This window comes from Gorilla gorilla, chromosome 23, assembly GCF_029281585.2.
Source record: "Gorilla gorilla gorilla isolate KB3781 chromosome 23, NHGRI_mGorGor1-v2.1_pri, whole genome shotgun sequence".
In the NCBI taxonomy this organism is placed as follows: domain Eukaryota; kingdom Metazoa; phylum Chordata; class Mammalia; order Primates; family Hominidae; genus Gorilla; species Gorilla gorilla.
The window spans coordinates 42,877,801-42,893,937 of NC_086018.1; the positions used below are offsets into that span (position 1 = coordinate 42,877,801).

Sequence of the window (16,137 nt, forward strand, 5' to 3'; positions counted from 1 at the left end):
GAGAAGCAAGTCTGGAGCAGAGACCAGCGAGCAGCCACATTGGCAGGAGTGAGGTCCCAGGAGCCTCCTTTGGCAGGGGGTGTGGCCGATGTGTCCTCTGGTTCTGAGAGGTCCAGGTGATGACCGGGAGCACCCCGGGGATCTGGCCATGGGAGGTCACTACTGACCTGGTGTTCCAGAGGTGCAAAGGGGTGGGGAGTCGGACTGAAGAGAATCCAGAGAGGACAGGAGTGAGCCACGGATGCCGAGTGTGGTCTTTTGAGTGGCCCCCAGGAGGGCTCAGGCAGAGCTGACTTGAAACCTGCTCCCCTCCTTCCAAACTATTCTCCCCAGGGCAAGCCATGAAGCGGGACTGTGTGGCAGCCCTGCATGCCCTCCACCTCTCTGTCCCCTGGGGCACCGGACCCCACTTTGGCATTAGACCCCAGCTTCTGGCCACAGCTAACTGCCCAGGGGTCGGCCCTGACCCACTTGGCCAATCAGAGTCCCCCGTGCAATGCCAGGAGCTAGGACTCAGGGGGGCTGCTTCCCCGGTTTCCTGATTCCCCACCTCTTGTAGGGCAAGGTGTAAGCTCAGCGTGGCTGCAGGAGTGCCTGTACCTGCTGCTGGGGGAGAGAGACAGCGGTGATGTTGCCAGGCTGAGAGGCAGGAACCCATGAGGGAGCAGAGGGCACCACCTTGGGCTCTGCACAGTGACAGACCTGCTGGGTTTCCGAGACTTTCCACCCTCAATCCTAGCCCTAAAGGGTCACCCGCCGCCTCTGAGGACTGGGAATGGGGGGTGAGCGAGTGGAGGGCACCGAGCTCTCTCCTGTTTCCCTCCCTCCATCCCTCCCTCCTCAGGGTGGGAGAAGACCCTGATTTCCAGCCTCTCCAACGCCCACCTGGCTGCCCTGGGCACTCCCGGGGGCCTCTCCGCAAGGCAAGGACACCAAAACCACAGGGCTTTGAAATCATCGATCGAGTTTAATACATTGTAAAGAAGGAAAACTACATTGGCGTATTTAAGACAAACACTTTTTCTCTATCCTCACTACCCACTGGACGGTCCTCCTTGGTCCAAAAAAACCTAACAATCTCAAGACACATCGGCAGCTACCCCTCCCGGGTCCAACCTTTCAGATCCTCCCATTACACTGTTAAAACATGTAACTCAATCCATCCGCGAAGAAAACCAAACCAACAGAAAAGGAAGCTGAAGACATGGACATCGCAAGCCACGCGGTAATGCATACTTGGCACAGAGTAGCCAATATAGAAGACGTGTGCCTCACACGGTGCACTTTGTTCATCAATAAAAGAATATAAAAATCTTGTTCACCCAGTGGTAAGTGTATTAAAATAGATCTGTATCATACAGCACAGTTTCTCCCGGAGTCGTGAGAATGACAGGAGGGACCGTGGCAGCTGCGGGATTTGCCGGCCTCCTCGCTCTGCACCTCTGCGTGTGTGCATGCGTGTCTGTGGTCGTGGCCGCGTGCGATGCACACACGCGTGTTCAGTGCAATTCGGCACCATGTGATATGCTCGGGGTGGGAGCCCGTGGCTCCTGGACGCTTATCCTGTTGTGCTGAGTCCCTCAGGACTGGGATGTGGGAATCGGGCGAGGGTGACAAGCTGGCACTGCCCACCCTGGATGCAGAAGCCCTTGGCAGCAAGTCTGGTCCCCGAAGGCCGGAACCTCCCGAGGCCACCGCCCTTTCTTTCCTCCCCAACCCTCCACCCGGCTCTTAAAAAACCTGCTGGATCTTCCAGCTTGGCCAGGCTTCCCGAGGGGAGGTGTTCCCATTTGTACCTTGAAGCAGAGACTACTAGAAGCAGAAAGGAAGTCAGCCAGAGTCCCCCCCACCATTCACATTAAATATCTCACAATAAAAACGCCATACAAAAGTGTGAAGTTATTTTTTGGCATAGTGTCTGCACTGGCAAGAAGGGAGGAGTGGAATACTTATCGGCTCTTCCAAAGGAGACAAGAAAAGGCTTCGGTCATTAAGTTGAATGATTCAACCCCAAAGAGAAAACCTGCCAAATGCTGCCCCCCAACAACAGGGTTGCAGCTCCACTCTGCCCAGAAACTCCATGAGAAAAACGCATCAACGGCAAACTGAGTCCAAGAGATTGGCAAAAGGAAGGAGGCAGCCTTGAGGGCCCGAAAGACGGAGCAGGAAGGGCACAGGCTCTGGCGGGGATCACTGCAGCGTCCCGGCGCCCAGACACGCTCACCTCCGACAGTGTCTTTCAAGTTAAACAGCTGCAATTCGTAACCCTAATAATACTGACAGAAAGGGGCCCAGGTGGTTCTGCCAAGGCGACGGAGTGCCCCAGGCCCGCCTGCCCACCCCAGGTGGACCTCCTAGGAGCGTGGGGCATTGGGGAACTACCTAGATCCGCTATCCCGCTTCTCGTCCCAACTACCGCTACCACTCAGCTAGTCCATGTGTTCTCAGCTCGCCCTCCCACAGGACACCAAGAGGCGGTGCCCTCAGTGGAGACTGCATGCTGGGGGGTGTGCTTGTCCCCTCCACAGCCTCAGCCTGCCCCTCCAACGGGCCGGAGGGAGGCCGTGGAGAGCAGGGCCTGGAAGCCAGAGGCCCAGGCAGCCCCGAGGTGGCCGGGGGCGGACTGTGTGCCCCAACCTGTCGTACCCCCACCTGGCTCCTAGGTACCCCCTGTGAATGTGGAGTGCACAGGGCCGCACCCCCACCTGGTCCTGGCTCTAGGCCTCTCGCCCAGCTCTTCCTCCCTCCTCTCCTCTGTCTGGTTAATTTTTGTCTGAAATTCATCGTGTTTATGAATTAAGGCCGACAGAACCCCCAGGCTGTGTAAGCAGGGTCCCAATAACTTTCCGTGGGTATGAAGACTGGTCCCTCGGGGTCAGTTGTGGCCCTGGGGGTGCTGGACGGTGGGGTGTGTGGCTGCCACCGAGGGCTTGGTCCAGGGCCCGGCCAGCAGTGGGGCAGGGCTAGTGGTCGTCATGGTGACCTGGAGCAGCTGCTCGCCCTGTATCAGTCTCAGGAGGGCCCGCAGGCGGTCCAGGGATGACTGGGTGCCCCTCTGGCGGGCCAGCAGGCTTGTCTTCAACTCCAGGCATTTCTGTTGGGGAGAAGGTCAGGGGAAAGGGTCTTAGTATTCGGCTCTACAGCCATCCTGGGGCAGCCACCGTCTGAGCCCCTCTCCCCTCCACTGCAAAGGCCTGCAAGAAACCAGGCTGAGGGCTTCACAAAAACCAGGAAGTGGTGCAAATGCAATTAAAGAACAGCCAGACCCACAGGAGACGATGCTTGCTTTGGAACTTAGGGCTAGAAAAAGTGTGGCTCTGCCTGGGAACGTCCTTCCCATGGCTGTGATGTGACCTCCTCCTCCCCGCTAGCTGCCCACACTCTTCCTCCTCCTCCTGCTGGCCAACCTGCAACAGCCTCAGAGGCCTTTGGCTTCCCAGTCACCTTTCTGCTCTTTCTCTTGCCTGTTGTGCTGTGTGGTCTTTTCCAGTCTCTCTACGCACCACCGCAACAAGGAAAAGCAGTAAGGACTGATGCCTACAGTCCCACATCCATCTGCTCTGGGTCAAATACTGCTTGGGCAAATAACAACCTCCCCGAGATGGTTTCTAAAATGATTATAGGGACAATCACAAAGCCTCTTCACAGCATTATAGAGAGGATTAAATGAGACACTGCATTTAAAGAGCTTCCCCAGGGCCCGTTACCATCACCATCCTCTAACACATCATCAGCACCATCATCACCATTACTGTGATCATTACCACCATCACCACCACCATGATCACCATTATCACCACCGCCACCACCATCACTGTGATCAGCACCATCATCATCACCATGATCACCATCACCACCACCACCATCACTGTGATCAGCACCATCACCACCATCATTACCACCATCACCACCACGATCACCATCGTCACCACCACCACCATCACTGTGATCAGCACCATCACCACCATCATTACCACCATCACCACCACGATCACCATCGTCACCACCACCACCATCACTGTGATCAGCACCATCACCACCATCATTACCACCATCACCACCATGATCACCATCATCACCACCACCACCATCATGGTGATCAGCACCATCACCACCATCACCATCACCACCATCACCATGATCACCATGACCACCACCATCACTGTGATCAGCACCATCATCACCACCATCACCATAATCACCACCATAATCACCATTATCATCACCACCATCACCATCACTGTGGTCTGCACCATCACCATCATCATCACCATCATCATTACAACCATCACCATCACCACCATCACCATGATCACCATCACCACCACCATCACTGTGATCAGCACCACCATCATTACCACCATCACCATCACCACCACCATCACCACCAACACCGTATCATCATCATCATCACCATCATCACCACCACCACCACCATCATCACCACCACCACAACCATCATCTTCATTATCTTGTCTATCTCCATCCTAGGGAGGAGGAATTATGTTCACTTTACACAAGAGGAAACAGATTCGGAGGTCAGGGCCCTGCCAAGTGGCCTGAGCAGGCACACAGCCAGGGTGCTGTCAATCGCTTGACAAATATTTGTTGAATGAGTCACAGCACTGCCTTCTCCACATACTGGCTTGCTGGGGGATGCTTGGTGAGTCTGTCTTCTTCCTAGGCCTTATAGGTGAACAGTGAAGCTCTGGATCTACGCCTGTGGTTCTAAGGACACATCTGCCTGTCCCCCAGGCCCCAGTGCACACCTGCAGGGCTGAGGCCAGCCTGGATCTACACTTGTGGTTTGAATGACACACCTGCCTGTCCACCAGGCCCTGGCTCCTTCCTGCACTGCTGAGGCCAGCCTGGATCTACACCTGTGGTTCTAAGGACACATCTGTCTGTCACCTAGACCCGGGGCACACCTGCAGGGCTGAGGCCAGCCTCCCCCAGGCCCCGGGGCACACCTGCACTGCTGATGCCAGCCGCCGGTCCCGCTCCTCCAGCTGCTGGTGCTCGTTCTGCAGCTCACTGCCTCGTTGCAGCAGCTTCTGCTTCTCCTCTTCTTTGACTAGAAAAGAGAAGGCCAGGTCCCTGGAGAGGGGCAGGTAAGGTCGTAGGGGCGGCTGGGTCGTAGAGTAAATGGGAGAGGCAGAAGGGATGAAACCAAGGCCTAGGACATCCCCCTGAAGAAGCCGGTGGCTGTGGCCAAATGCACAGGACCTGGAGCCACTCTCCCCTGGCCACACCTGCCCCAGACACAGGACTGGTCCCAGGATCCCACTTTTCAGTGCTCTGGCTCGGAAGGGAATGGACCCACCTGTCCTCCCACAGGACAAGGTGAGCCCAGAGGCCTGGGTGGGGGAGGAGGGGGAGCAGGTACCCTTTCCCACTCCCCAAGGATGCCTTACCTGTCTTGTGGGTGACATAAGAGTGCACGATGGCCAGCATCCCAGTCCAGGGCACACCCTCGTCTTTCTTTAAGGCCTGGGTAGCAGACGGGGAGATGAAAAAGTGGACAGGCCCTGGGACCTGCTGGGACTGTCCACACCCTGGCTGTGTAACCCTGAGGGGGCACGCCCTGTCTGAGCCACAGGGTCCTCACCCGTGACCAGGAGCTGGGGCCGCACATGCCTCGTGGCCCGGCTCAAAGGGCTACACGGTAAGATCAGCTCCACGAGGCTGGAACATTCTGGGCCTCTCCCCTGCTCATCACCAGGGCCCTGAACAGGCAGCAGGCTCAAATACTTCTTGAACGAATGAATGATCACCTGTCTTCCTCCCAAGTCCAGAAGACCTGAGGGCAGCGACCCCAGGCACAAATGGAGAGACTCGATGTCCCCCACACTATGCTGAAGCGGGGAACAGAATTCTGTTCCCTCTCCACATGCCCTCAAAAAGTTGTGACAAAAAAGAAAGAAGAAAAAAGGAAGAAGAGGCAAAAAAAAAAAAAAAAAAAGCTGGGCATTAATCCCAGCAGTTTGGGAGGCCAAGGGGGGAGGATTGCTTGAACCCAGGAGTTTGAGATCTGCCTGGACAACAAAGTGAGACCCAACCTCTACAAAAATTAAAAAATTAGCTGGCCATGGTGGTGTGTACCTGTGGTCCCAGCTCCTCAGGAGGCTGAGGTGGGAAGATTGTTTGAGCCCCGAAGGTCAAGTCTGCAGTGAGCTGTGCTCGTGCTCCTGCACTCTAGCCTGTGCAACAGAGCAAGACCCTGTCTACCAAAAAAAAAAAGGATGTAACCCCCGACCCAGGCAGTCACAATGCAGGGGCAGGTAGCTGCAGAGGGAACAGCCCGACCCTGCCCACCATATCCACTGCCCTTGATCCCCACAGAACCAGGGATGACAGGAACTCCCAATGGTTAATACTTTTTGAAATAAAGTATTAAAACTCCCTGGCTGGGTGCGGTGGCTCACACCTGTAATCCCAGCACTTTGGGAGGTCAAGGCGGACAGATCACTTGAGGTCAGGAGTTTGAGACCAGCCTGGCCAACATGGTGAAACCCCATCTCTACTAAAAATACAAAAAAATTAGCCAGGAGTGGTGGCGCATGCCTGTAATCCCAGCTACTTGGGAGGCTGAAGCAGGAGAATCGCTTGAACCCAGGAGGCAGAGGTGGCAGTGAGCTGAGATCATGCCATTGCACTCCAGCTTGGGCAACAAGAGCGAAACTCCATCTCAAAAAAAAAAAAAAATAAGAAAGAAAAGGTAACTCCCTATGACCACGCAAGTCATGCATCTGTGGAAGGCACACTTGAAGCCAAGCACTGCTGCCACCCGCCACCCACCACACTCAGGGGCCACACTCCCAAGTGTTTTATCCCAGGGTTTTTACTCTGCAGTTTTTCTCAGATGGCTGATTCCCAAACTATATAGCAGCTGTAAAGCCTGTTTTTTATTTTTATAATTCCATATAGTGAACAAGATCCAGAGAATCACACTTTTTGTAAAAACCTGTTGGATGCTGACGGAATATCTCACTGAGTGCAGAGCTGGGCTATTCCACTATCTCCCGCTGCTGGGAGGAGAGGCTGCTTCCCCTCTAGTCTTTTGTAAATAAAGGGTGTGGGGCTTCTCTGCGCACAAAACTTTATCCCTATTTGGATTATTTCCTTAGACTATATTCCCCAAAGCAAGATCCAGGTTTTTAAAAGGCCATTACTGAAAGAAGCCACTATTAGCATCTCACGGGTAGAGGCCAGGGATGCTGCTAAACATCCCATAATAGGCCAGGCGCGGAGGCTCACGCCTATAATCCCAACACTTTGGGAGGCTGAGGCGGGTGATCACCTGAGGTCAGGAGTTTGAGACCAGCCTGGCCAACATGGTGAAACCCCCCATCTACTAAAAATACAAAAATTATCCGGGTGTGGTGGTGGGCACCTATAACCCCAGCTACTTGAGAGGCTGAGGCAGGAGGATCACTTGAACCCAGGAGGCAGAGGCTGCAATGACCCGAGACTGTGCCACTGCACTCCAGCCTGGGCAACAGAACGAGACTCTGTCTCAAAAAAAAAAAAAAAAAAAAAAAAATCCCATAATACACAGGACAAAGTTCCACAACCAAGGATTATCCAGCCCCAAATGTCAATTGTGCTGAGGTTGAAAAAGCCTTCCTATACCCAAGCCCCTTTTTTCACCCCTCCTCTGCCCTGTCTCTGCCTACGGTGGGGACCTCCATGCCAGTCTGGGGTGAGGGGGTCACACAGCCTCTTGTACCTTCTGCTGGCACCTGGGGCACACCCACACGCCCTTGGGCGCCGTCTTGAGGGGCGGCTCCAGGCAGCTGAGGTGGTAGGCCCCCGGGCAGGTGCCGCAGGGCTGCAGGTTGGCCCCTCGCTTGCAGGCGGCACAGTGCTCATCGTGGGTGATCTCGTTCTGGAAAAGAAGGGAGGGCAGGAGACAGGTCAGCCACAGCCAGGTCAGCGGGGGCCAGTCAGCCAGGGCCAGGCCCAGGCAGCTGTGTCTGACCTACATGTGGCCGCTCTTCTGCCAACGTTTCCCAGCAGCTCTATGGAGAGAGAGGGATAAACCCTGGAGGGCGACAGTGTGGGGTCAGGCCTGGGCCCTGGGAGGAGGGGGGGCACCCACAGGGCCAGATTTACTAGGGGCCGAGGCACTGAGAATTGGAGTCCGGCCTGGTGTGACTCCCATAACCTGATTCTTCTGTACTAAGACCTGGACCCCAGGTGCGGGCGACAAGGCAGGCTGTCCTGCTGCGGCCTAGAAAACAGCCCCCTCAGGGTCTGTGTTGCACCAGAGGTCCATGTGCTGGGAGTGGGGCCAGTGATGAATGCAGCACTCCCTCCCTGCCCCCACTGCTTATGTGGACACTGCCTGGAGGGGCGGCGTAGCTCCGGCCAAGACCCTGTACTCAGCTCTCTGTTCACCATCCACGTGTCAACAGCATGCTCCAACTTCAGAGTTGGAAAAGACCAGAGAGCTCTCCTCTGGGATGGCCCGTGCCACAAGGACACTGGATGTCCCTGAAGGAGGGGCAACACCCTCAGACGAGGCCTCAGAGGTCCCTGTCTCCACCCCTTGTGTCATGCAAATGCCCAGGGAGGGAGAGGCGGTTGTCACACAGGGAGGGGAGGCAGTTGTCACACAGCAAGCTGGAAGGGGAGCCGGGACCAGCAACCAGGTGGCCTGCCTCAAAGCCGAGGCCCTCTCCAAGTCTGTGGGCTCTGTGGGGACAGAGTTCAGGCTCCAGGTGTCCCCTGTCCACATGCCCGCCCTGGATGGGCACAAGATGTTTGCAGATAAACACTGCCAGGTCCCCCAGCACCAACCCGTGCCATTGCAGAGCTATTGTGAAAATGACACAGCCTAACCGGAGCTGACTGCAATCATCACCTACTGCTTCTTAGATGCTTGACCGTTACAAGCATGCAGGGACTAGAATGTTCTTTTAGAATTAGATCAGACATTCAGTGAAGAAAAACGCTGAATAAATTCTGAGATCATGCCATGAACGAGGTCATGACCAGCCAATGTTCTGGGAATCAGGGATGTGGTGTGTGCACAGGTAGGGGGTAGGGGGTGGGGGCCCCACAGGATCACAGAAATGTGGGTGTGTGGGGTGAGTCCCTGGGGATTAACAAGTCCAGCCCCTTTCCGGACGGGTAACAGAGGACCAGGGAGGGCCAGCTCTGCCCAGGTCACACTGAGGCCAGTGGAGCCAGGGTGGAGGCCTTTGGGCACCAGCTGGCTGCTTCCAGTTGGGCCTCAGTGGCCCCTGCAGTCTCTGCATCCTCAATTCTGAGGAGGGAGGGCTCCCATTTGAAGCTAAGAGCAGAGCCCTGTGGTAATGCCGACTTGACGCTGCCTGGCCAGCTGGAAAGCTGGCTGAGTGTTGCACAAAGCTCTTAGCACCTAAAGGCAGAACCGAAAGGCCTTCTGCATCACTCCGGGCTCTTTCCCTCTTTCCAGGAGGGACCCTATGAGGACTGTACTGAAAACATTCTCCACCCCGGAAGTGTGAAGACGGAGGGAGGGGACACGTACCTTCCAGCAGGGGTCCTCATTGGCTAGCACAGAGAAGAAGGGCGGAGAACACGTTAGTGGCCGTCAGAGGAGCACAGATCAGGACTGGAGTCCATGAGGCCTCATGTGGCAAGGGCTCTTACCCCGGGGCATGATGGGAGCACCATAAGGCCCCCATGATACCTGGGCTCTCACCCCAGGGCATGATGGGAATATCACAAGGCCCTGTGATACCTGGGATCTTACCCCAGGGCATGATGGGAATATCACAAGGCCCCCATGACACCTGGGCTCACCCCAGGGCATGATGGGGGTATCACAAGGCCCTGTGATACCTGGGGCCTCACTCCTGGGCAGGATGGGAGTAAGGATCTCAGCCCTGGTCACATCTAGGAGCCACCATGGGAACAGGCTCATGTGGCCCCTGTGCTGAGGACATAGTGGCAGTGAGCTGCCCGGGGGAAGGAACCATCACTCCAAGAACCCCTCAAAGTGACTTATTTTCAACTCTTTTTAAACTGTAATCCACTCTCATTCTAGTAAATGATACCAAACCACACATTTTAATGATCACAAACATATATATCTTTCAGGTTCTAGATCAGATCTGTCTGCAAATAATGCCACCCAGCGGGAGAACAGTTCCGGCGTCTGCACAGCACTCGACAGCTCACAAAGTGCAGTCACACTCGCCCTTCAAGTCACTGTCCCAGCTCTGAGAAGCAGGTAGCTATGGGCCCACTTTCTAGATCAGTAAACCAAGGCCCAGGGAGGGATGGTGACATGTTGAAAGCTACACAGAATCCCAGCAAGCTGGCCGTCATTTCCTGCTCATGGGACTATGGTTTTCTAACTGAAGAGAAGTGGCAGCTTCCTGCTGCTGTCTGAATGCAGGGATGTGGCTCCCTGAGGTCCTGCACTGGGGCACGGCTGGCAGAGGAGGGAGGGGCCCTGCAGACACAGGTAGAGGCCTCAGGCCAGGTTCCAGCCTGAAGATCTGGCCCAATGCCTTGTACAGAAGGAGCCCTCGGCTCTAACACACACAGCGAGGCAGAGGCAGAACTGGGCTGAGATCCCCACCCCTGTCCAGCCTGTGCTCTTCCAATGCCCAGAGCAGGCACAAGAGGGTGGGCAAGGTTTGGGCTGAGAGGCGCCAGCCCAGCCCAGGGGTATCAGAGGCCGCCCGCGTGTGGGGAAGAGAGGTTGTCTCCAGTGGAGTATGGAAGCAGCAGCACCTGGGCTGGGTCACACCTGCAGAGGCCCCATTGGTCACGCTCACACCTATGGCCCAGGCTGTGGACCTCTCCCAGGCCACAGCTCCAAGCTCACACACAGGCTGCAGGAGGAGCGGGGAGGCGGGAGGCTCCTCTCAGCACGTCCTCACTTTCCTCTGCCCAGGTCAGCCCAGTGGGAGGCGGGCAGCCCTGCCCAGGCCCAGGCGTGGAGGACCACCCAGGGATGACTCCCCGTGGCCCTGAGCAGCTCTGGCAGAAGGCCTGAAGCCGGTGCTTACCTCTTGCTGTGAGGAACAGGGGGTTGTTGAGATAGTTGGAGGCCAGCCGTTTCCTCTGCAGGGACAGAAAACAAAACAACACACCCCATCGTCTGGAGGCTCTCCTCGATGGTGACGTCACCCCAGGTCAGGACTCTCTCTGGGACAGGGTTCCCATCCAGGGCTCCAGGCTCTGGCTGGACACCCCCTGCCAGGGGCAGAAACAGGAACAAATACAGGGCAGAAGCAGGAACAAATACAGGGCAGAAGCACGCAGGGATGGCTGAGGATGGGGCGGGGTGGGGCGGGGCAGGGAAGTCGGCAAAGGCTCTGCCTGCAGGAGGCCTAGGACATCCTCTCTGCACCCGTGGGTGCATCTAGCTCAGGAAGGGCCGTCAGTGGGACACAGCAGTCACATGGTGCATGTCACATTCTCCACCTGTCTCCTGCCTCTCAACTGGGTCTGGAGTCAGGTGGAAAAATGGGTGTTATAGACTGGCTCCCCCAAATTCCACTTCTTGGCATGTGGCCTTAAACATCACATGTGGACAAAGGTTTCTGGAACATTCCAGAAGAGCGGCCTTAGTCCTGGCTTTGGCAACCACAGGCCACACCAGTCTAAACCTTGGTGGTTCAAAGTGGCTTTGGCTGCGGCTGTTGTAATACTGTGTGGCCAGATTTGACACCATTTCTCTCGGTGTGGTCAGGCTGCGGACCTGGGGAAGGGCCCCCTCGGGCTGTGTGCCTGCTCCAGGCTCAGGGTCACGGGGCCTTGGGTTGACTCCTGACCTGCTTATGCCGTCTCTGGCCCTGGCCTCAGACTTGGGAGCCTAGAGTAACGCCTCGTCCACAGAGCAGCCTGCATTTTCATGAACAAACAAATCTAAAGGAATGAAGCCCTCCCTGTCTGGAGAACACACCATTTCCTTGGGTGGAGGCTGAAAACACTTCCACGATGTTCCTATGAAGGGTCCGAGTCAGGGGACAGGGCTTGCTCAGATGAAGGAAGAGGAAGTGAATGGTATGAAACGGCCCACGTGGAGCACGTTCTCAGAACAGGAGCAGGGCAGGCAGAAGTAGAGGAAAGGCGTGGACAGGCTGAGGAGGCCAGAGGACGCCTCACGGTGGGCTCTCCCCACGGACAGGGCAATTGCAGAGCCTGGAACTGGCTGCTGCTCCGCGCAAAACGCCTCCCTCCCACTTGAGCTCAGGTTCCCAAGACGTGGATTCTGGGCAGTGGCCCAGACTAGCCCGCACCCTGGGAGGTGAGACAGCACTTTCCTCACCTTCCTCCAGATCTCACAGAGCTGGCGTCTGCAACACACCAGGCACTGACCTCGGGGGACATCGTTTCCCTCAGGACAGCTGTCCCAAGCTCTGGACTTCGGAGCTCTAAGCAAACGGCTTCCATCCCAGAGAAAGACTCTAAGACGCTGCCCCTAAGAAAGCCCTGAGCCTCTGAGTTAAAGGTCCCAACAGACCCTGCAGAGTTGGCTTTGGGGAGATGACATTAGGATTTTAACCTAAGAATTTTGGACTGTCATTTACAAGGGCAGGGAGGTGTCATTTATGACCTGGTTTCTCCCTGGGGACATGCTCATGGGAGAGGCCCTTGTGCTCCCCTACGGCATCCTTAAATCCCAACCCTGCTGCACTGGACCGATTTTGGTGCAGGCTCTCGGATTCCCACCCCCATCCCTGGGGATGGACACTCCAACTGGGAGGAGGGAAGTGCACTGGCCATGCCCACCCAGCCCCTTTCTCTACGGTGCCCGCCTGCTCCAGGCTGTGCACATCCTCAGTCTCTCCCAGCCATGAGCCAACTGCACAGGCTCTAGACGAGGTGTGAGGTGGTCCAGGGAGGCCGGGGTGTCCAGCCCTGCCTGTGACCGGAGATTTGCCTGATCATTCAGGGTGAAGAGTCAAGAAGCCGGTGTACCTCACACGAAGCCACGCCCACCGGCGAGCCTCTATTAGGAATAAACTGACATCTCCTCTTCCGCATCTTCCTATCAATTGATTCTGAACTCGGAGGTGATAAGAGAGAGATGATTTACAGTCACCCACAGCCCCACTCCCAGGAGGGACAGACGACAGGGGTGGTTAGGAAAGCGAATGAGGGAGGCCCTGGGACTTTTCCTGGAGGCTGTGCACTGGGAGCCCCCACCCTCCTGGTGGCATGGGGCTGGCGGGTCCCCCACCTCGGTCTCCAGGAGGCCGCTGTAGGCAGGGTTGGCTGTGCTTCTTCTCTTCCGCTCCTGTCGCTTGCTCTGGATTTCTGGAAAGGCACAGACACAGCAGTTACTGGGTCCTGCCTGCCCTGGGAACCCCAAATGCTTCCTTGCCAAGCCCTGGGCACCACCATCCCCTCCTGCTCTGAAGCCTCTCTGTGTGCTCAGCATCCATGCCACAGAGTGGCCCAGGGCGGGTTAGGGCCTCCAGGAATCACTGACTCCATGGCAGGACAGCTCTGGTGGCCTCAGGCTGAATGACAGATTGGTGGGAGGCTGGCAGGTACCCAGAATCCAGGTGCCCACTCTTAGCACGGGGTCCTCCTTTTGTGTCCCTATCTGGCCCATGGCCGTTATTGGGGACCCACAGGATGGCAGATACCCACAGGTTGGGTGATACCCACTGGTCCAGTGAGCTGCAGGGTGAGGCTCCCAGCTGCCGGAAGCCCAGGAGCAAGCCTCTACCCAGGTGGCCTCTGCCCCAATGCAGCCCCCAGCAGGAATCCTTCACATGCGAGCGAGAGGGGGCATGGCCACACTGACAGTGTTTTCTTTTCCTTTTTCTTTGCTTTGACCCCCAGGCAGGACCCATGACCTGCCTCTCTGTGTGCAGCTGTGCTAGTGTCTTCTAATCTCTGTCTCCCGGACCTAGTTTTGCTTTTTAAACCTTTTCAGTATTACTCAGCCTGTTTTCTGTAAGGCACTCAGACCTTCTGTGGAATAACACAGGGTCTAAAGAAAGAAAGAATTAAGGACATCACAGCAGAGGTTGGGGAGAGGTTTCTAAATGAGGACTATTTATAAAACCAATAATGATCTAATGATCATGCCTATTAGGAACGCACTTTTCGATCAGTCCCTCACCAACTCCACGAAGTTTACAGGCGCAGTTTTCCCCATGTTGCAGATGAGGAAACTGAGGTTCGGAGTGGGGAAGGACCTTGCCTAGGGACTCCAGCCAGTGCACAGGCGGGACTTGAGCATAAGACTTCTGTCCCCACAGCCCCATGCTGCCTCTGTGGCACCGTGGTTTCGGTCAGAGATTAAATCATTCCCAAAGGCAAGCTGAGGGCAGCGGGATTCATCTCGCTCAAGCTCACACGATCAGGCGGGGAGCTCACAGAGGTTCTTATGAAGGAACCTTGGCTGGAGGGTAATGCCTTCCAACCATGCACGCAGAAGGGTGAGGAAGGCCAGGGGCAAGGGTTGCTTACAGGGGGCTTCCCTGCCCAGGGATCTGGAAGGCTGGGGCTCTTCCCTGGCTCTCCCCATCCTGGCTGCTGCCAGAGAGCAAGTCAGATCCAGGGGACATAAAGGGAGAGGGCTATCTTCTTGGAGCCTGCGTGGCAGGCTGCGGTCCCTGTGCGCTGGGCTCTGCTGAGCTCGGGAAGGCTTGCTCTGCTCCCACTTGCCCCGGATGAGCTGTGTGACCTCAGCCAGGTCCCTCCCCTCCCCTGGGCTTCGGTGGCTCACCTGCTGCAATGGAAAGAAACTCTTAACTTCAAGACTGCTAGTGCCTCGGGCACCACAGGGGTTCACTTCATTCCCTCTTGCTTTGAAGAAGAGGAACGCTAGGGGAACCTTCCTGCATCCAGGTTTACCAGGGTATGTGCTTTCCCTTTATAAAACGCCTTTGCAGGTGAGGTGGGTGTGGTGGAAAACGTTCTGGGTTGGGAGTCAGGAGGCCTGGATTCCAGCCTGGGCCTGGTATCAACTGGCCCTGAGACCCTGGGCAAGTGAATCAGCTTCCCTGGCCTCGGCTTCCCATGGGGGCTTCCCCAAGGGGGCTGGTTTCGAGGCTTCCCAGGCCCTAAGATTCTAGGATGACGTTCACGGCTCACGTGAGATTGCCCTCATCATTCTGCAACGATGTTCACGGCCCATGTGAAGCTGCCCTCATCCGTAAGGTCACAGCCCCTTCGTAGAGTCACAGTGCCCTGTCTGCTCAAAGAAACTACTGTTCCAATTTTGACGGACACATTTGGTGGCACACATGAAGTCCGCAGGCTAGTATGACGGCAGGGGAGCTGGTGGTCAGCTCTCCCACTGTGCTGGGCACTGCTTCCAACAATCCCCAGAGGACAGTTCGGCCATTACCCATTTTATACATGAAGAGACTGAGGCACACAGAAGTAACCTGCCCACACTTAAGAAAGTGGTGGGACCGGGCAGTCTGCCTCTTGTCATTTCCCTGTGTTGAGGGCAGGGAGTCCACACGGTCCCTCCGCTGAAACAAGGAAGTGCCACAGTGGGTATTGTGCATAGTCATGGAGCCAGGGCGAGCCTGGAAGGCTTCTCTGTCTTGTTCGTCTTTGATGACAGCCACCCAGCCTCAGGCACTTGGGGCAGACCTCCTGGGAGGTGGTTTATACACAGACACTGCCATCCGAGCCGGGACATCCTGAGACCCACTGCAGCTGTGTGAGGCCACGCTCCACCCACATCGGCTGCTGCTGAAGCCCAGACCACCCGTCATCACACCTGACCCCCAACACCCCGGCTTTCGGGTCAGTCCCAGCCCAACCTGCTGCTACCTGGATCCTTCCTTACCTTCCAAGTGTTCCGTGGTAACCAGGCCTAGCGCTACCATGAAGGCGATTTTCTGAGGGAAGGAACAGACAAAGAAGCATTAACACAACCATCAACGTTCATTCATGCACTCAGCAAACATCTGCTGTGGCAGGTGCAGGGCGATACCTCATGGGTGCCCCAACCACAGAGGCTTCCAACTCCAGATGCCAAGTCAGTTTCTAAGAAACGTGGGGAAATATGATTTCCAAAGAGAGTATCTACAGCTCAATTTGGAGGGCCTCCTTGAAAACACTGGATACATGTATTCAAACACACTTTAAGGGGCTAAGGTGCACATAGCTGGGCTAATCCTTATGGGTGCTCCAACCACTAAGGCCCCCAACTCC

At 56.1% G+C, this 16,137-nt stretch overlaps 1 protein-coding gene across 5 annotated transcripts in view; it reads right to left on the minus strand.

The window, feature by feature from the left end:
- Positions 1 to 1,887: 1,887 nt before the first annotated feature.
- PHF21B (PHD finger protein 21B) overlaps positions 1,888 to 16,137 on the minus strand; it is a 130,455-nt gene continuing 116,205 nt past the window's right edge. For 3 of the 5 annotated variants that reach the window (XM_063704893.1, XM_031005659.3, XM_055375370.2), the window contains 8 exons: positions 15,770 to 15,821; positions 13,190 to 13,266; positions 12,928 to 13,010; positions 11,010 to 11,064; positions 7,730 to 7,888; positions 5,415 to 5,490; positions 4,971 to 5,074; positions 1,888 to 3,094 (listed from right to left, as the gene is read on the minus strand). In XM_063704893.1, coding sequence (XP_063560963.1) covers positions 2,876 to 3,094; positions 4,971 to 5,074; positions 5,415 to 5,490; positions 7,730 to 7,888; positions 11,010 to 11,064; positions 12,928 to 13,010; positions 13,190 to 13,266; positions 15,770 to 15,821 — 825 coding nt within the window. In that variant the 3' untranslated portion in view covers positions 1,888 to 2,875. Of the gene's footprint in view, positions 3,095 to 4,970; positions 5,075 to 5,414; positions 5,491 to 7,729; positions 7,889 to 9,517; positions 9,541 to 11,009; positions 11,065 to 12,927; positions 13,011 to 13,189; positions 13,267 to 15,769; positions 15,822 to 16,137 lie in introns of all 5 variants that reach the window. The other 2 variants (XM_031005660.3, XM_055375371.2) reach the window with 1 other exon arrangement.